This window comes from Acanthaster planci, linkage group LG19 (assembly GCF_054643075.1).
Source record: "Acanthaster planci isolate LZ-2023a linkage group LG19, COTS_SCS, whole genome shotgun sequence".
Lineage (NCBI taxonomy): Eukaryota > Metazoa > Echinodermata > Asteroidea > Valvatida > Acanthasteridae > Acanthaster > Acanthaster planci.
The window spans coordinates 4540302-4561343 of NC_141795.1; the positions used below are offsets into that span (position 1 = coordinate 4540302).

The 21042-nt window shown below is 40.0% G+C and overlaps 3 protein-coding genes across 3 annotated transcripts; 2 read left to right on the top strand and 1 right to left on the bottom strand.

The window, feature by feature from the left end:
* Positions 1-445: 445 nt before the first annotated feature.
* LOC110983522 (DNA damage-inducible transcript 4-like protein) lies at positions 446-6885 on the top strand. The gene is given in 3 exon segments (XM_022242869.2): positions 446-863; positions 4033-4361; positions 4363-6885. Coding segments are annotated over 3 exon segments (651 nt in total). The 5' UTR covers positions 446-685; the 3' UTR covers positions 4507-6885.
* Positions 6886-9389: 2504 nt separating this feature from the next.
* On the top strand, positions 9390-13140 carry LOC110977083 (histone H2A.V). Its single transcript, XM_022230932.2, has 5 exons — positions 9390-9517; positions 9682-9759; positions 9893-10006; positions 11124-11253; positions 12042-13140. The coding sequence occupies exons 1-5, from the start codon at positions 9515-9517 to the stop codon at positions 12101-12103; spliced, it is 387 nt and encodes a 128-aa protein (XP_022086624.1). The 5' UTR covers positions 9390-9514; the 3' UTR covers positions 12104-13140.
* Positions 13141-13758: 618 nt separating this feature from the next.
* On the bottom strand, positions 13759-20912 carry LOC110976933 (gastric triacylglycerol lipase-like). The gene is made up of 9 exons (XM_022230691.2): positions 20757-20912; positions 19771-20147; positions 18718-18832; positions 18203-18401; positions 17646-17743; positions 17348-17502; positions 16757-16984; positions 16295-16363; positions 13759-15920 (listed from the first exon to the last, which is right to left on the bottom strand). The coding sequence occupies exons 2-9, from the start codon at positions 20116-20118 to the stop codon at positions 15699-15701; spliced, it is 1434 nt and encodes a 477-aa protein (XP_022086383.2). The 5' UTR covers positions 20119-20147; positions 20757-20912; the 3' UTR covers positions 13759-15698.
* Between the last annotated feature and the right edge of the window lie 130 nt (positions 20913-21042).

Below are 21042 nucleotides of genomic sequence, written 5' to 3' on the forward strand. Positions count from 1 at the left end.
TATTGTCCTCTGTGACAAATTTCTAGCTCCTCAGTTTGGGATTGTTTTGTATGAAAAACATTTACTCAAGATATTATCTCGAGCCAAGCCCCCAAGACAGTAAAACTGGGTCCCCTATACGCTTTGCGCTTGTTGACTAAAAATCGATTCCGTGAATACAATGCCTTAGCAATACACGTGTATCTTCTTCCAGTGCGCTATGGAAATGTACGTGCGGTTAGACACGTAGCCTTCCATTTCCAAGGATAACCCAACAGCTGCTCCCCTATTGGTCCAAATTGACAGTTGAACTCCGTTCCTTTTTTTTGTACCCCAGATACAGAAATTGCTGTAATCTCATTGGCTAGTGAGGGACATTCTATTCCTAATATAGGTTAACTCCGCCCTTATAACCAAATAAGGGATAATTGACAGGATGACGTACTAGCAGGTATATATATCCCTGGTCTTCCAGCACATTCGTTGCGGATCAGCTGGGTGCATGGACAGTAGAACTCATTGCCCAATGTCTGGCTGATTTCGTGAGTTCTGGCCAAAAATTAATTCATTTGAGGGAGACCTTGCGTGCTGGACACACTCAAGTCTTCCATTCTGTTTCAAAGTTATTTGTCTGCCCCCTATAAAAAGGTGAAAATTTGCCACATTTCGTCTGTATTACGTCGTCTGCTCTTTTCTTCTCGACTGCATGGATGGAGCAATGGCCTTGCATGTGAAAGCGAATTGTGACCAGCAAGGAGTCGCCACAATTTTGCAGAAAATCTTCCACAAATTCGGCGAGAAGATCGAACCTAGAGACAACCAAAAGTGGCACGAGCCCAACTACGTCATAGAGACGGTCCGAGGGAGTGTGGACAGTAATTCGGGTGAGTTTTTGGTTAGATTTTACCGCTTTTTACTCGGATTGCTTTCCTGTATACTCCAGTGCCAACGGTACACACGTGTGCACGGATGATGAATACGGGGGTTACCGCAGGATTGCCTATTGCGTGGGTAAAACGGATGACTCAATCCGGTTTGCATTGTCTGTGAATATATAAGTACCTGCATTTCGCAATCTGTGCCATCGTGCTTGCAATATGAATTGTGTGGTGAACCCAAGAGCTTTCCTATCCTCGATATAAAAATAGGCCACTATCATCCGTCCACCACCCCCGGCAGTTACGTGTGTGCTGCGTCTCCCGTTTTGTAAATTGCGTGTACTTCCGTAGGATATCCTCCTTGATCGACCTCCTTTTGTTATTTGAAAGAAATGAGTTTGCAGCGTTTGTCATAATGCGTGGTTCCGATTTCTAAATCTGTTAGGTTATTTGCTCAACATACCTAGTTTTCTGCAGTCTCGGATTTTTTTTTAACTTTGCTTGAAAGTTTTCACACAGGAATTTTACATGAAAATTACGTGCACCGACATGACAAAGCATTGTAAGCTACACAAGCGAGCCAAAGTTTTTGTAATTTCTGATTTGGCCTAAAATTGATCGTGCAATGCACGCTAGGTTTTGTCCGATTGCCAATTGAGACTTTCTCATAAGGGGAACTTATTTTGTCCTACATAAATTGTATGCGTGCATGTAACGTATAATGGTAGGAATATTTTAGTGACTAGCCTTCTATGGAAGTTTTCATTTGGAGTGATATAAATATAATTAACATTTAAAGTTAAAATTTCTGAACGACTCCTTCAATGTACACTTTAAGTTAACAGTGGAAATCGTAATTTGATTATGTCTCACAAACTTCGGAAAAACATTTCCTTTTTGGGGTGACGAGTGGGAATTGCTGATTCTTGCAGTTTTCAGGGTTTTGACTGAAAAATCATGAATTTTTAACAGAGGCTTAACAGTGACGCATTGCTATGCTTCATCTCTTTGAGAAAAAAATTGAAATTTCACAACTGTTAGCTTTGCCTTGTTGGCTGCTTAAAACTCTTGAAAATTCACCTTAGTTTTGTTTATAGTACCTATTAAACCACGTTTTGTTGATGTTTTGTAAATTTTTCCGCAAACAGTATTTAATAGATTAAGCAAGACGTTCAGTGAACACACAGATACGCAACCTCACTTACTGAACTTGCCTAGAGTTGGGGAATTCGGCCAAAGTCTCGGGGCAACCTGTTAAGGCCGGCAAAGATGATTGATCTTAAAAACTTTGACCCAAATGGAACCCACTTACATGTGTTAGTGCACTTCAAAAGCTCTTGACTAACTGCATGTGTGCAGCCAAAGTTCTTTTTGTCAGTGTACATGGAAAAGTTCAGTAGCTAAATTAAAAGGATATCTGCTAATGTCAAACTAGATCTGCCCTTTTGCCTACGCCCCAGATACGCGCCATCTTTTGATTGTATAGCGTCATGTATTGTCATTCGATAATTTTTGTAAAACTTACAATCTAAAAAATCAGGGTTTGGTTTTAATACTGACTCCTACTAACCTGGCTCATTGTCCCTAGTCTAAGCTGTGTTAAGGAATTCAAGTTTTTGGAAATTGTTATTAAAAATGTGCACATTAAACTTGAAAACTTAATAACTTTTCAAAGAAAATTTGAATTATGCACTATGAAATGTCATCTGTCACCGCACACTTCCACGAAAAAAATACATGTGCATGTTAATGCATACATCTCAAGGAACATGTATATGTGCAGTTCCTCAGGCAAACTAATTCCAACCTCCGGTTGGTTCCATTAGAAAGACCCACAAAGGATTTGTGCACTGATCCCTAAGTCAGATCCCTGGCCCCTGTTTCCTCTCTATACTCCGTGGAGCTTCCTCGCTGTCCCTGGGAATCCATGATGTTACACATTACATGTACATTATAATGAAGCCAGCTGACAGCGCCGAGCAGCCGAAAAGCTGCCCTGATAGGTTGACATTTATGGCTGCTGTTGCTAGGCACCGCTGATTGGTGAGGGGGATCCCTTGCACATGTGTGAGGGTCACAGCTTCAGCCGAGCGACCTCCCCCCCCCCTTTAATATGCACATGATTTGATCGCTGCATTCCTAGAGTATTATGTTGGTATTATGTTGGTTTTGCTGGGCCAAATTATCTATTTATAACTCAAGTTGCGTAGAGGAAAAGCAATTAATGTGTTTGTGGAATGCACTGGCTTTTTATTTTTGTGAGAAAATTCCATTTCTGATCTGGAGTTGTTTTTTTAATGAGATAAAATGAAACTATATAATGAAAATGCCAAATTTTACCAGTGGAGGATTCATTTTGAAGAATTGTTGGACTCCATTTGTGTAGAGCAGTAACATGTAAATATGTGTTTACAATGGTTGTCTAAATTCACTGTTGAAAAGCTAAATAATTTGTATGCGATCATCCATTGTAAGAAAGTTTCCCATTGAAGTGTTTTTTGATTACTTGCATTCTAATTTTTTTCAGAACTGAACTTGTCAAATAGCACAGATCATCTGTAACATATTGTACATAGAGCACAAGGCAAGGAAGTTCACTGTAAAATAAGAATACATGTCTACATGAGTTATCAACCCGTCAGTTTTCATAATTTTGTTGATTTTGGGCTCGCACACTGTACGTACATGTGCAGTACACACTGCACGTGTAAACTATAAATACATGTACATGTATATACCATACAGTACATGTATATGGAAATCTCAAGTATGATGGTACTTGTCTGCATGCACACACATGGAAAGCACATGCCAATCTGTTGCGCAGGTTATCAGTGTGGGAGTTAGTCATGTGATTCAGGTCACATGCGTGGCGAGTGATTCAGTGGCACTATGCAGTTACACATTATTGTTCAGTCACTGTAAATGGAGGCAGATAGGGAACAACTCTTGCATCACTTCAGTCTGTGTTTTGTCACTGGATAGGTCATATGCATTAGTGTAGAAAGAGCCGTTTTATGAATAATATTTGAGATGGGTCACACGTTACACTATTTCAATTTAGCACAATTGGGTTTGGATGGTAAGTAGAAAGGCTCCTTTGTTTTAATCTTTATTGTCTGAGATAATGTTCTAGTGTGACTGAAGCTGGTTTCTCCGTTTTTTCAACGTGCAGATTTCCACACAATGGATGTGTATGGCGGAAATGAGATCGATGACATCAGAGAGGTCAAGATGAGCCAGTATGTGGCATCTCTGATCCTGGACTGCCTCCGTAATGCTCGCGAGAAGCAGCAGCCAACAAAGCTACTCGTCCCAGATGATCTACCCCAGAGAGTGGCCGATGACGTGATGCGGATGGCGCTGGACGAGCCCTGTGGGGTGCGGGGCTGCAGCCTCTCAGTCATCTTGGAGGACGGGGAGATTTGCCAACGGGTGGGCAAAATCGTTGTAGACCCCAGCACCGTCACCACCTTTGAGATTGTTTTGGTGCTGACCAAGGAGGACACCTCGTTGGCTTTTCAGCAAGCTGCAGACGTACCTGAGAAACTCTAATGATAGGCCCACTGTCATCAAATCCTCTTACAAGCTCATCAAGAGAAAACTGTACAGGAGGGAATCACACATGTACATACGAGAGGGCTTGTAGCTCAGTGAGCTATCTTTAGTCAACAACCAAAAAAAACTCTTGTTTGAAGGACTTCATGTGCATTAGATACACTGAAATCAACGCTCATCTTTGCTGCATTAGTATCCACGTCTACAATCTTGACAGGAACTCTTGACAAGAACTTGTGACTGGTTGACAAGAATGACCCTGTTCTTCAGAAGGGGACTTCAATGCAGTTCATGTTTCATGTTTGTATTTTTGATAAAGACTGGTGCACTGAAAAGTGTGCTAGGGCCAGTTTCCAATCCTTGTTTGGTGCTGTTTATAGAATTGCCTCTTATTTTGACTGGAGGCTATAAGTTGCAATATTAAGGTAAGAAATGTTAAGCCCCTTCCAGATTAGCATTTCACAGGGTGGCTTCTTTGTTTTGGATTTAACTTTGAACAGAATGTAAAATTTCAGACACGGTTAGTTAAGAGTTCAGACAACATTTGGTGCCCCATTTGCAAGTGATTCATCGGCAGATGTGTCCATCACTGTTGCCAAAAGAAGCTCTTCGTAGACATCATATTACTGGAACACTTTCAGATGAAAAGTTGAAAGACTCGCTGAAAAAGACAATGTTTGAGAGAATCGTTTGAGCAACATTTCATTATCAACTTCACTTTCGTGTGTTGTACATTTTCTTTTAGCCATCAATTCATTGCCGGATATTTTCTTTTTACCACTAGGTTGGAAGGAAAGAGACACCCAGGCATTAAGTCAAAGTTTTTCAGTCCATTGCCAGTAATTACTCCATTTACTTTCACGATGCATCCTTTAGTAAATGGTCAAATTGTGTGACAAGCCCATGTCAGGTTTGGGCATTAAGCCACTTATAAATATTTTGTGTCACTGCCGTGCAGTTGTAAAGATTGTGTTGTGTATTCAGCAATTAGCGCACACCTTGTGACAAAGAAACCATTATTTCTTAAACGAGAGTCGTGAATTCATAACAAATTGCCAGCACCTCTTTGCAAGTTGTAGCTGGTAGTGTATATGCCCTGCCCAGAACCATAATCCGGGACCATCTTCAAGGAAGGCCCAATGTCTGCGTTATGTAACATGCCTCTGAAAGGCAGGTGATGAAATTTGCTGGTCAAATGATATCTTCCTGCAGGATATATAGTAGGATCCTCGGGCAGGAAATGTTGCAGTCACGATGTCTCCGTCCGTGACTTTTTGTGGTATGGCTTTGTAAAAAACAAAAATCATAAAACGAAGGGCATTAATCACAATAACAATGACTACAATTTCTGCAAGCCTACTTTGTGAATTTAATCGTTCAACCTGGAAATACATGTGCCAGGATGGAAACACCGTTTTGAATTTTATAATTAGCAACTTTATAAAGCTTGACCAAAGGTGAATCAAAATTTTTAAATGGACCTTTGCAGTTGAACACATTGAGCCATTTTTAGGGTTTAAAGTGTGGACTACGCTCATTGCGTAAATATATAGCGATAGTCTCTTATCTGAATTAAAGTCACATGATGCAAATGAGGTTTCTCCCTCATATAGGTTTGCATGATGTAATCAGTTAATTTTGTAATACATATAAGCCACTTGTCTGTTGCAATTTTACCACGGAGGAAGCTCCATGGGGTTTTACTGTGTTGACGATGGGTCACCTGCCCAAGTCATCGAGTGACATCTTGTAATGAACAAAGTTCACCCCATAGTAGTATTGATTAGAAGTTGGCTTGCTTAGTGTTCACCCGTTTTTGCACAAAACATGGACTTTTCACCCATTTAAATTGATGAAAATCTATGTAACAATTAGGAATTCGGTATCAGCAATGTTAACCCCTTAAGTCCAAAAAGCAAACGTGTCTGAAATACCTTAAAACCAAAGATCGTATAGCGCCACGAAGCGGGGCAAGATGGCGAAACTTCACCGTGAATATACGTACCCTTAAAACTGCTGGAGGTGCTGGCACTTCCAAAATGTGCAACACAAAAATTCAATGCTTGTGAGAAAAGCCTGCCGTAAAGATTTATCAAATTTGGATCAGTCACGAAATGTTACCAGTAAATGGCAGTGAATTTACACACGAAAACGATCGGGGATACCGTGTACATTGTGATGATGAAAGTAAAACCCTCATTTCCAGTGCGCATGTCTCTACCGATGACGCATGCGCGCGTGGCAGGAGTCTGCATTTCACTGTCGGTTTCGAACCACTGCCCGGTCTTAACCACGGACTTATGGTAGCCCGATTTTGCAAAAGGTTCCCAATCTAGATTTTGGTTCAGAGTAGCATGTACGTGAACCCAATGATATCATTCATGAAGCCAAATTGTTGGAATCCTAAACTCAAGATGTTTATATATAAGTGACGAGAATGATTAAAAAGAACTTTTATGCAGTTATTTGACACCATGTGTTTTGTTTTGTTATATTTGGTGGTGCGTTTTGCAGGGTACTGCAGGAATTTGGGATTAATTGGGCGTTTCAATTGCTCCCCGTGAGCATACTGAGTTACACATAATTAGGTGCTGTTTGTTTTCCATTTTCCCTTCAAAACCCCCCAGTTATGCCATTGAAACACTGGGAGACAATGTAGGGCCAAAGATGGGCGATTAAAGATTATTTCGCCCTGAAATAATTTGGAAAACGCCGAGAAAGTTAGACAACTCTGACCCCCCCCGCCCCTTGGCGCACCCACTTTATGCATTCCACAATTGACCCGGTTGGTCCTTGAGAGAGGGCGCTGTGTAATTTGCCTGAACCTTGGGGTAAAAAGCGATCCATCAATACTGGGCCCAAAGCCTAAGCATCTCTTTTCAAATTGTACGTGAATTTCGCTTTTATTATACGGATACACTCTCAAAGTGAAAATTTGCAAAATGAAACTACTTTCATCCCGGATGTGAGCCAGGAGGATAGCACCACGCGTAGGATCGGTCTAACGTTCATTGTGCTCCTATTGAAAGTGTGTTCCACCTCAGCCTAGTTCTGTTCTTTTCTTCGTTCCAAGGGTGCTCCTGGTGCCTTTCCACGCTCTCGTTCTAAGCATGCTCTCGTCGATCGTACCAATTAAAGTTTATTGCTGTAAGTAAATTCATTTATTGTGAAAAAATGAACTTTAGAGCCCGACCTAATCACAGGTGTGATGGAATTAGAAGGTTTAGGCAATTTCGTAAACCTGATAAAGGGTTTCGGCAAAAGCACGTTCTTGAAACTTCTGTGCTTGTCCCCCTCTAAACTGATTGGTTGTGTATGTAGCTCATGAATTAGTGTTAAAACGTCCTCAGAGGGCACTGAGCTTTGTAACACTGGGATAGGCTCGAGTAAACCATTTGTGCATTTGTTAGCTAAATAGCTAAATTAAAATAACAAAAACAGCCTAAGAGACACCATGGAAACGCCAGCAGCGTACGAATGACTTCTACAGCTGCCTGGGACTTCTTAAAAAGTATAATTGTTTATTATTCACTTTTTGTGACATGGTTTGCCAATCACTCGTAAGCTCGACCTATGATGGTACAGAACAAAGAAAGGACTCATTATTTTAAATAATAAATTACATAACCCTCCCTGTGTCGTGTAAAAATCTACAAATTAAAGTGTGGAGAAGCTTTGTCCATAATACTGCTCATCACAAACATGGGGGTTTTGTCATGTCTATCACGTTGCCCACCACGCCACAGACAAGGGGTGCCCCTGATTCATGCAACACAGCGCCCTCTATAGTTCCTCGGTTGACCAACATAGAGGCGTTTTCGAATGGTTCTTTTTTGATTAGTTACGTAATTGGATGGTCGTGCTTGTGTTCTCCAAGTGATAACTCGCACAATAAATACATGTTTAATGTTTTAACAGGTATTACTTTTCTTTGATAGAAAATATGAACCTGTTGAGAAATTAAGGAGCTGTGTAGGGTTAATAGGTCTCTTTACATCAAAATAGCGTCTTTTCACCAACGAATTAAATTCGATTTAATTTTGATCATAAGTAAGTTCAGCGACAGACCTATTAAGCCCCTCTGTCACGGGTGAAATAAACATTCTCATACATTACGGGCTCGGCCACAGTGAACAGTTTCGTATATGATTGTCAAAAATTGCCGTTTGTTATTGCGACGGGGAACTTGGATTTCTTCCGAACCAACTTAGTAATTCTAAAAAAAATTATCTTTGTATAGCTGTCTTGAGGAGTGAATTTTCACATACAAATGAATACGAAATTTATATCACTGTATCCCTCTTGCGTAATTTTCTACAGGCCTACCTATTAGAGGTCTCGTTTTAGAAGCCATGTTGTTTTGCTAGCAGACGTGACACGAATACCCCTTTGTTGATTTTTTTCTTCGTGTCCTATTTTGAACTCCCTTAAACTCCACTTTTATTGAAATGAATTTGGACCCTTAAACAAGACATCTTTATTTTTAATTGAAAACATCAACATGTATTATAATTTGCACAGCTGGATTTCCAGTAGAGATTGGCTCACCATCCACCCCACCTCTCCCCCAAAAGGAGAATGGACCTTACATCGAAGGAAATTATAATGTTTGAGTCACGAAATTATGCTTAATTTGTGGATATACTCAAACTTTAAGCCTATTTTCTAGCTCCTTCAATGAATGCATGAGAAGCCCGTTTAAAACAATGACCCTGAGTTTTTGTTCCGTAAAATGCAAGTTAAACGGGCGTGGCCTGACCATCTACACCGAAGTATTTGCAGCCATCACGTAGTTCTTCAGTTCCCAAGTTTTGAAGACAATGACCCTGGAATTTTTAGTGGGAAAGACCAGCTGCTAATTTGTCCATTTGTTCAAATCTTTTGTCATTGAGAAACTCGGCGAAAAAATGCCCCCGCTGTATAGTGACCCGAACAAAGCCGGAGATTCACGAATATTCATGATTTGCAATCCCCGTCATTCTATTGGCCGTACACAATCACGTGATGAGGTCATTTTGATGTTATAAGCGTCTGTTACATTTTACGCGGGCACGCGTTGTATACGGAACGGCTGCAGAGGAAGACAAGAATAGACAAAGATGGTGAGAATGTTTCCCGAATCTGTTGAAATATGGCTCAATTTTCAGGCATCCACCCATATTTTTTAAATTTTGATTCTCTTGAATATTTCCTTTTTAAGAATGCTTTTATAGTTTTAAGATACTCGTGCTAAAACGTATCAAATTTGTGCAATTTTGTTCTGCAGGCAGGAGGTAAAGCAGGTAAAGATTCCGGAAAGGCGAAAGCTAAAGCTGTTTCACGATCAGCAAGGGCAGGTCTTCAGGTAAACCCTTAACATTTTTTATTTTTACCTACTTACAGTGTGTGTCCGTAGAATGCCACCGACACAGTTACACAAGGGTCTGTATTTTGTCGAGAAAGGTGTAAATTACAGATTTTTTCAACCTCTTCCGCAGTTCCCGGTCGGCCGTATTCACAGGCATTTGAAGAACCGAACAACCAGCCATGGGCGAGTCGGTGCCACTGCCGCCGTTTACTCTGCTGCTATCTTGGAATACCTTACAGCTGAGGTAGATTTTTTTTAATTTCATAAGTGATGTTTTTCAAAACATGTATTAAATCCATACTTTCATGGTTAACATTGCGATACTAGCGTCGTTTCAAATTTGAATTGAATTTGGCGCGCGTTGTCAACATTGTCGGCGAATGGTTAGGGCTGAAATTCTTCGCAAGTGAAGTTGATTTTTCATGACGAATTTAGGACAGCTGTAATCTTCTGAACAGAGTTTTGGGTGGTGAAATGTACATTTTACTGCATATATTTACTTTCAAACTTTGGTGCTCCACTTTTTTTTTACTGGCCGGATTTGTGTTTATAAATTTTGGCGCGAAAATTTGGAAACGGACGCCATGCTCAGGCCAGAGGTCACTGGTGGGTTTTTGGCAACTTCATGTATGAAGAAAATATTTAACCAGGTCATTGATATTGTCTTTAATTTTAGTTGAGCTAGCCTAGGCCTATAGGGAGAACTGTTCAAGTATGAAACTGCATAGCCTAGGCTGAATGTTACAACCATTCTTGAAACTAAGTCCTTGAAAAGTCTTGTTTTTTGTGGGCTCTCCTTACATGCCCTATACAGCAAGGGATAAGGCTATTTTGAGAACAGACATTAGAGAGGCAATGTTTCCATTATAACCTGGCAGGTTTTTTTTTTACTTTTTTAGTTTTATAGGGCCTAGATCCCCTGCCTGTAATTTAATGGTAGGTCTAGGCCTTGCTAATACAGCATTATTCATAATTCCACTTTGGGTATTCTGTACGTTCAGTTTAATGTTAGGCCTACGAAACAGCATTGACATCTTGGGCCAGCCTCATTGTTTAAATTCTGCCACGTTTTCAACTTCAAGGTCAATATTTTCGAGTAAGGTTGTTTTGCTACCTCCATTGTTTTTTGAAATTCATAGAATATGCTCATTGCTGTTGAAAATATCCCTTATGTCAGGCCTATGCTGAACGGAGTTGGGAGTGTGAACTTGTTAATTTGAAAATGTATTGCATTTGAACAAGATCTATATTTGCACCATTCTATCCATCCTTAATTTTGGTTCAATATAAAAAAAGTCCATCTTTTTTTGTGAATGTTGTCCAAACGAGCAAACTGCAATTTTTTCTTTTCCATTTTCCAGGTTTTAGAATTGGCGGGCAATGCCAGCAAAGATCTGAAGGTCAAGCGTATCACGCCGCGTCACTTGCAGCTAGCTATCAGGGGTGACGAGGAATTGGATTCACTGATCAAGGCAACAATTGCTGGCGGTGGTATGTATCCACTTGGTTTTGGACTTCATAACTTACAGCCATTTACATGAGACAAATTAAGAGACAAGACATTGTGATTGTGTTGCTGGTTTCCTGAATCAATGCCTGATCATTGCGAAAAGTGATTTAATATGAAGTGTAGGCACTATAAGGCTAGCCAGATTGTCATGTGAATGGCTAGCCTGAATGTCACGTGCATAGCTACTCCAGTTGAGGTTACCAGTCCTCTCTGAGAAGCTCATTTCTAAATGTGTGATTTACTGACTTCAAACCTTTGTCAGTGCCTTGCTGGATTAAAATAACTATGCAGTATAATTGGATTTCAATCCAAAGAACAGGGGAAACATTGGCTGTTAACAGAATACATGTACACGTTGTGTTTGATATTTCATACATTGAATTGTACCTGGGAATGAGTTGGCCACATGGGATGGATGTTTGCGTCATTCGAAGGTTTCGTTCTGAACGCATTTTGCATTCGGTATAAAACAATGACAAAATGGTGTAGGTTTGTGGAAATTTGGTTGGTAAAGTGTTAACACTACCTAGTTAAATGACTTGAGTCGCACCAGCGTAACCCCCAACATCTTAAGCTCTGCCATTCTATCAGGATACTTACAGAGTGAATGATACGTCACACCAAGAGCTTGTCAACCCAAGAGCTCGGGTTGCTCTTTTTAATGCAAACTGAACATAACTGAAGAAACAGATTTCTTGAGACTCGTTTAAATGAGGGATCTCGTCATAAATGTTGAATCCGTGCCCTTTGTTTTTAATTCTGTCTGCAGGTGTCATTCCTCACATCCATAAGAGTCTGATCGGCAAGAAGGGATCGCAGAAGGCTTCATAAAAATCCACCTCAGCACTAACAACCGTCTAACAACCTCGTCAGCTGAATGGCTGTTGTCCTGTCACAGTTTCAACTGACCACACCTCCGGCACAAACGGCCAAACAGAAAGATTGAAAACAGAAACTTTCCCACATCTTTGTCAGGTTATCCTGTCTTGGTTCTGACGATTGTAATGCTTAAATTTTTGTGAAATCAGTTGTTTCTTCAACTTTATTGTCAGAAATAGGGCTCTCGACAGAGCGTTTTTATTTAATGTAAATGAGCAAGTATGAGACGGTGACATTGTGGGGGAAAAGGGGGAAGTGGGTTTTTATCGGCCGGATCTGATCAGCCAGCCGGATGTAAATACTGCATAAAAACCTCGTATACACACGTAGTTTGTAGTACGATACATGGGTTTAGAAATTGTTTCAAAAGTTAGTTTGCCTTAGTTTGTATGAATTGTTAGATGTTGGTTTTTAAAAAACATTATTTTCATTCAGTTGGTAGTTTTTGTTCCCAGAGAGCGGCGGTCCTCTTGTAGGTTTTCTTGTATTTTCAGAAATTCCCTCGTGTAGCAAGCCAAGAATAATCTCTGTACATGTAAATTAGCTCTTCACAGATACATGTAAATTTGCATGGTATAAGTGTGCGTGGACCCAAATGGAAAGCAATTTTGAGGTCGAGGATTTCAAATGGGCAAGTGAATGCATTCCTTTTTTTAGAAAGTGATTATTCTTAAACCTGTATTCCTGTGAAAGGCCAAAACTATCACTGTTTTTTAACTTCAGGAATTGGCTTGTGTTCCACATGCTAATTTCGTATTGCAAAAATTCTCGTTTCCCAACAGATTAGGCCCGAGTCTGAATTTTACCCCAAAGAACCAAAATTGTAGGAAATTCTGAAGCGAGTTTGGCCTGTGATTTTTAATCTAAATGAATGACAGTTGTGTATTACAGGAAGTGATTTTTGTATTTGTTTACTTAGCGTAGATTGTGATATAAGAGTTTTGAGTGGGAAATAACATTGGAGGGTTCTCCGTTTTATACATGAGAAATGGTTTTCATTGGTGTGCTCAAGGAATTACAGTGGTCTATTTGTCTACAAAACGAAGTTTCAGTGTGGTCCGAGATATGTTTTATCTTGAAGGACATTGTTGTGGTTTGTCTGCACCTTTCCCAGATGTTAACACTGGAACCTCAAAAGCCTATCGGAACTTGGCAATGCCCGTCAAACAGGATATCTGCATCTTTGAAAGGGTGCAGTTATTCAAACTGCTCTTTCAAGTGTGCATTCCACATATGAAGCAAGGTACAAGATGGAGAGACCCCCCCTGCTTTGTGTTGGTCATTGTCTCGCAGGAATCTGGGGAATTCCTTTCAGACATCTAGGAGGGATGTGTTGGACAGTAGTCTAGAGTGTGTATAGTGATTGGACATGTTGGGGGGTACCCCTCGGTCTCATTTCTTGCTGGAGATAGCTTTCTACGGAAGGCGTTACCCTCCTACATTTTGTTAACCTTGTTCGTTTTTAACCCAATAGCCTCAGTGTTGCCAGGAAGACTAGGTGCAAGGAATCTGAATTTAAATCACCAGGATGCAGATTCCACCAAGCTAAACTTCATGTGACATTTTCCCTTCGATTTTCAGTCCTATTGAAACTGAAACGACTAGTGTTCGAAGCATTGCAGTTTTTATTCAAACCGAAATACAATTACAAAAAAGTCACTCATGGAAAAAACACAATTTTAAAGGCAAAACACTGCATAATTTTGCTGTACACGTTAGTTGCATGAAATTAAGGATTTACTGTGGGAAAGCTCTTAAAACAAGGGCCTTGGGACTTCACAAATTACCTTGTTATAATACTTGCCTTGTATTATCAGAAATAGAAAACAAAGAAAATCAACTACCTTAGACCCAAACATTGTCCTTGTTATACCCCTCATGTATTAACACTGCTCTTCTCTGTGTTTGACTGTACACAGGTACACGTTTAGAATTTACATGGACAGAACAACTTTCAGGGAACGTTAACAAAATGAAATCTTTTCTAAAGATATCTTGAAATTCCCGAGTGACATTAACACTACAAAAAACGTTTAGCCCCTGCTCGATGCAGAAAACAATACATTGGGACATAAAAATTAAACCATTATTTTATTTCAAATTAGAGTATGATTAATCATTAAAATTCACCCAATCAGCTGCAAAACTGGTTTGAAAAACAACTGCAAGATCATTGACAGTGTTGACAATTTCTAGGTTTTTCAAATTTGAGGAAAGATATTTGCACCAACACGAGTGATAACAGAAAGCCAAATATACAAATCACAGCTTGGAACGACTAAAACCATAAATAACACAATTACAATACGTGTATAAGCAAAATAAGATCCATCTGAGACGTCCCTGTGACCTGATCCAAAGAAGATTTTGGTTGTAAAAATCACACACCGCTGATGCTTGTACTTTTGTAGAATAAAATACTGGGCGGAGCCAGTTGGGGATTCCTGCAATAGCCCATTAGTCATAGCACAGTGCAATTAGTCTTGGAGAAGCACTAAAATTAACGAATAATTAATGCATACAAATTATATCACCCAAGAGCAGGTATGTGTGGGAATGGCAATAGATTAAATACATGTATTTGGTTAGTTTGGTCACAAAATCCTTATTGCTCTACTCGATTACGAATAAGAAACATGAAAAATGTCCGATTATCTCACGGTAAAAGTTGTCCACAGATCTATATCACTTGATTATAAAATCTTCCCCAAAAGTCTTCAGGAAGCAATGACGCAATTTTCTCACCGCTACAGTATGTTTAAGATAAGTTTATATCAAAGTTAAAGGTTGTGATCCCACAAAACTGATTGCATGCTAATGGCTTAAAACAGAACAGACTTTGCCCATTTTTGGCTAAGATGTGGCAAGTCTTCAAGTTACTTTCATAAAGGTTGTAATTTCTGGGCCAAAGTGTCTGTGTCGTAGATATCGGTTACAGAAATTACAGAAAGATTCAAACATTCAGACAGGTTTTATTCAAAAACAGCAAATTTTGGGCCGACCAAAGTCTGGTTTTAAACAAACTGATAAGTCTAGGCCATAATGGCTTTCAAAAACATGGTTATTGGTAAAACAAATCTCAAGTACAGGTTTACTAGGAATATTATCTGCACATAAAGTAACAACTCTATCTCCAAAGAGTCAATGATTTCAAAATAATCTCAGTTTTACGTTGCATTGACAAGTAGCAATTTAGAACAGAAGGCCCCCCAATTAAGTGTCCATTTTTTTCTTGCATGATCTCCGAGTTGCTATTTACTGATATGCAAACTTTGGCCTCTTTTGAGATCAATGACTTGCATAAACAAAAGGGAATAGTGCATGTGCTTCTTACACAAGAATACATACGTGTACAGTTTGTAATGGGTAGAATATAGAAGCTTATAGTGCCCCATACAAAGAAACCATTGAAAAAAAAATTGTAGGATTGCTATCAGTCGACAGATTTTGGAAAAACAATTGGCCTGGTCATCGGGCACTAACACCTAAAGCCTGACGCTAGAGGTGTACTGACTAGAAAATGGAAACTTTCTAGTCTAGGGGGCCTTCACATAAGACCCAATATATCCTTGTAACAAAAGCTCTGGGCATCAATGGCCCATATAAAATCTAGATGGCCATAGGTTGGGATTTCCTTATTGTAGAATAGGTGCTTAATCTTCGGTATAAGTAGACTAACATCCTTGAGATCTGCCAAAGTGTCAAGGCCACCGTAGAAGAGTGCCGTGGGCGTCTCCATGTTCTCAATCTTGTACTCTGGGGGTGTGGTCTGCATGAAAAAAGGAGGGCAGGTTTAGAGAGGGCACTTCCTTTGCGTCACACATTTTTTCGTCTAATACTTGTGCAATGATGACTTGCTGGAGCTAGATTCTGTTGGTTCTGAATTGCCATACCAATTTTTGGTATCTATGGCAAGATATAATCTCACTGTAATAAAATTTCTCATTGGCAATCCATTCTGCCACTAAAAGATCACACTGTGCAGTTATTAACAGCAAAAACAAAGGCCATAACTCTTCCACACACTACCAATGTGCTCATCAATCCTTATGCTTCAATGGTTGTTTGTTGCTTATATTCCCATTCTTTTTTGTGAACTGGGTTGTTTTCTATCAATCCATCCAGCAAGACAAATCAACAAACCTGATTGTAATGTTTCATGTTGCCTTTCGGACCAAAATTATACATGCAGCACTTTTTAGACGTCACCATCTGAAACAAAGACACAAAAATCATTTCGGTGACAGTTTAAAGGTTCTATTAACCCCTGTGTCTCCGAATTTTCCAAAATCCATTTCTTACTGCCTTCTGTCTGTTTTTCCTTTTTTTCAGCTTGAGAAGTTGTCAGTCACATTCAATACAAATTGACTCCTGGACAACCAGAAAATCAAATTTCAAACTGTTGCAGTTGGCTGAGCCCACAGGCCTTAACAGACCTTAAGCTGTTTTGAAGCAAAAATACAAGTTGGCCATATCCCCACGTTGTACAGACAGAGTTAATAATCTTAAGATTCAAGATTACTAAATGTTGGAAGCTGGCCTCTTTTCTGCATTCAATTTTAAAGAAATGTATAAGATTGTCTTTTCCAGTTGAAGTCTAGTTACCTGGGCCCAATGGTCCATGTTCCACACTGATGTACCTGCTGGACAGTTGGTCACATACACAGGGATCCGACTGGCATTCATATGCTCTCTGCTGTAGCCACCAAACATGGACAAAGCAAACTCACAGATGAACACTGTCTCCCGCTCACTACAGACTGTCTCCGCGAGGAAATGGAAAAACTCATCGCTTGGGAAGAAGTCGTAAAGGTGAAGGTACACCAGAACTTCCTGAGGTGGAATGGTTACAAAGTTGGACGACTTCAATGGAAAAAAATGAAAATGAGTTCCAAGCACATAAATTGCCTCAATTTGGAAGCCAACAGGAGTCTTCAGTTTTATTACATGATATCAATGAAATAAAAAATACTTGGCTGTTACGCAGGGTAAAACCAGTGTGTGACCAGGGGATTTAACAGAATTCATGTCACATGACTACAGCCCTTTCAGATGGCAGATGGGCTGGACCACAAATGTGGCGCACAAAAGAAACATCTATAGTACAAGGAGACCCAGGAAATGAAATGGTCTTCAGAAATTGCATGGTCAGTGGTTGTGTTACTTCTAAAAAACAAAATCTGCAATTACACTCACTGTCAGGAAGTTGTCAGGCAGGTCCTCGCTCAGAAATTTGAACAAAGGTGATGTCATGTACCCCACTGTTGCAACGGGGCCCAAGGCAAAGAACTTTTTGACTTTTTTCGCCAGCTCCTGATTGCGGGAGAACTCGGCAAATGCAATCATGGTCCCTGTCAAAGAGCCAAAGGCACGAGTTAACATAAAATCAACAGATAACAACATGTGCACAGCATGCAACAAGATTTCAGAGCCTCTGAGGACATTGCTAGTCCTCATACTCATATGTCTAGCCCAATTAGCTCAGACACAATACCTTGTGAGTGGCCGATGTAATACAACTCTTTCTGTCCAGTCTTGTTCAGGGCGTAGTTCAGGCAGGCTGGTAGGTCATATTTGGCCATCTCATCCCACCTGATCAATTATTCAGTATATGTAAATATATGTAAAATATAAGGAAAATATTCACCTATTTGAACTCCATAGGAGTTGATTGCTCATTATACTGAAATTTGTTGTCATTTTGAAAAACTGAAACAATATTCTTTAAAATGCTCAGTGGGGGAAAAAAGATGTTTTTTAATCCAAGTGCAGGATAAATAACGGTACGAAACCTTCCGAAAGGTCTGTACTTAATGCCACCAGCCCCCAGCCTTTTTAAATTCAGTTTAGCTTTAAATTTAAACTTATCTAAGTTAGTCTAATCTTTCCAACTTTTGTCCCAAGTGTCTTTACACTTCCTCAAATTTTCAGAAATTTCTTTAAAATGTTCTTTCTTTTTACTGCAGAGCCAAATAAGTTCCCCAGGATAATTGCTCCAAAGTTTATTCTCCCCAGACTTGAGAGTCGGGCCTTGTGAAGGGACCAACTCACGTCCACTCCCAGAATTTTCGCTGGTCAGGTTTGAGGGTCTCATGCTTCTTGCTGTAGGTGTTGCCGCGTGAGTTGCCCATCCACACATCATAGCCGGCATCTGCCAGGAGGTAGCCTAGGCTCTGGTTGGGCTGATTGGTGACCCAGTTGGATGCAGCAGCCAGCAAGCCATGCTGGAGGAAGGCGACCTCCCTGGGACCTTGGACAGGAAAGATAGGGTGCTGTCAAAATCATTCAGATGATCGCAAGGTGGAGCATTCATACAAAGAGTAACAGGACGAGCATGATACTTTCTCTGCATCCTTCCTAACCCCTAACAGACCTCTCCTTATGCACGCAATCATCAGTGCATCTATCCAAAGAAGTAACCTATTCAATTCAAAGAGATTTCATTCAAAGATGAATTCAGTTGTCAGGATTCCTCTGTTGAAGGCAACAACACCTGGTCCGTTTGCAAAAAGATAAATCGGCCAGTATCATTGCTCAAAGTTAATGAATGGTTTATCATCCATCACCTTTGCTGCTGTTTTTGACACCATACGGTATGCGATGAAGCGTCAATATAAACCCATCTGCTGTATGAACCTCATGCTCCTCTACCGGATATCCATGGCTAGCGATGAGGCCACTCTACAATCAAATCAGAAATCAGAATCTTAGTTTTAGCCATTAAGTTTCCTGAATAATCCTGAGGGTCCTGACGAGTCTATTTTTTGCATCAGGGCCTTGCAAACAAATAATTGATTAACATGTGATCAAGACTGACCAATCGGATGATGTTGGCTCATTCTGGCTTTGTGTAAACAAAAAAGCTACACGGTTACATTGTTCTTTGTGAACTTATTCCAAAGGTTATTGCTTGCCAAACTAACATGCTATGTGACTGTTTACTGATCAAATTTTTTACAGTCCGAGATAAAATAGAGCCAATATAAACATTTTGAATATGTTGTTTATCTGAAAATGCCATGAGCTTGCAAAGACAGCGACAAAATCACTGAAAAGTCTATGACTCATTTTTCAGACTTGTGGAACACATTTTTTTTTCAGATTTGCCAAAGAAACATTTTTGGGTATGAAAAATGCTCCATCCAAACCAACATTTTCAAACAAGAGAATATAATAATAAAATTTAATTTACAAAGTCATAAAATCAATTTAACCATCTACTCCCTGAAAGAATGTTTTGTTCTGCTGAAGTCCAAGTGGCAAGCTAGTTGCATTGTGGGCCTGAGCTGATAAAGTTTATAACTTAGCTTGACCTTTCGGTTTAATCTTTGCTTGGTTGAGACCTGAATGCAAATAATCTTATCAGTTTATTGAAGGCCAGAGAACATTTCATAGACCATCATGCCTATGTGCTAGTCTGATATACTTAAAGAAGTGACAAAACCTAATCCAAATTAAACACAAGCTCTTTTTGAAATGTTTTTTTTAAATAACTTCATCACAAACTGTGATCTCCATCCTTAAAAATGAGTAACAACTATGAGCTAGCCCCACAAATTCTAAGCTGCCTAGTTAACTGGTACCTGGAATAGCATTCTGAGTCTGATACCTTTACCCACCACATTATACTTGATGTCGGGATCATGCCCCAATCCTGTTTTATTGACGGCATCAAAGTGGCAACGGAGCCTTTCCAACTTCTCCTCAACATTGGGATATCCGTAAGCTCTCAGGACACCCGGGAGCACGTTGAAAAGTTTATCGATCCGATCACTCTTGGAGGCGTGCTTTGCATCTTCGCTCTTCTGGAAGCCCAGAAAATCTTGCACCTGGCCTGAGACCCGGAATGGCAGTTTTTGCAAGCTGCTAGATGAACCGAATTGCCACAAAGATGCCAGTACACAGAGAACGAAGAGCCAAAAGCTAAGCCTAGATGAAAAAACCTGAACACTTCCACACATCTGCATACTGATTCTTATGATCAGCGTTCACATACCTGTAATAAAAGGCAAAACGTTACAATGTCAAGCAATTCCATGGAAAACTTGTTACAGACACGGTCAACAAGTGGAGAATATAATATACAACTTGTTAAAAATCAGTTAAACTTCTAAAACTTTAACAAGCTTAAGTAGTATTGTTAGGTAAATGAGCTCTAAAACTGCTCCACCACAGCAAAAGCCGAATTTTGTGCCCTTCACACTTAGAGTAAATACACGACATTATTGTTATTATTCATGTAATTATTCAACTGATGTGGTTGGGAAAAAAAAGAAACTTACCACTTTGTGATTCTCTCAAACATGAATCAATCAATGTCACAACATTCACTTCAGATTCAATCACATGGTTATCCAAACAAGAGAGAATGCATGTCACTAGTGTCTGCTCCTCTGTAGCAGCCCCCACCCACGAGCCCCATCATTCCGTCCCCGTCCACTGCCTGAAATTTCTGCATGTTTTTTGCCACACCATCATCTGATCATAGACATAGCTTCCTCAATGATGTGAGCTCACGTTCCTCATCAGCCCACCGCGCCCCCATTCAAGTTACCATCCTGAATTTTTTTTTCACAGATTCTGTCTAATCAGATGAGCAACTTACACTCTAATTGAAGAAAGCCATCAGGAAATGATGATCCTCCGTCCTTGCCACGCTGAAGCACTGCGCCTCTCTAGATCTAGAGCTAGCTACACTAAGCTAGCTAGCTAAGCTTGGTTGTTTACATTCGTTGAGCAATCCGGCCGCAACTGGGTCATGTCAAATCACATGATGATGATTTGCATGAAACCGAAGCCACCAGTCTACTATTTTTTATTCATGGTAGATATTCAGGGAGAATGGATATCAGACTATCTGGTTAAAGGGCAAAGTCTCTGAGGTCAATTCA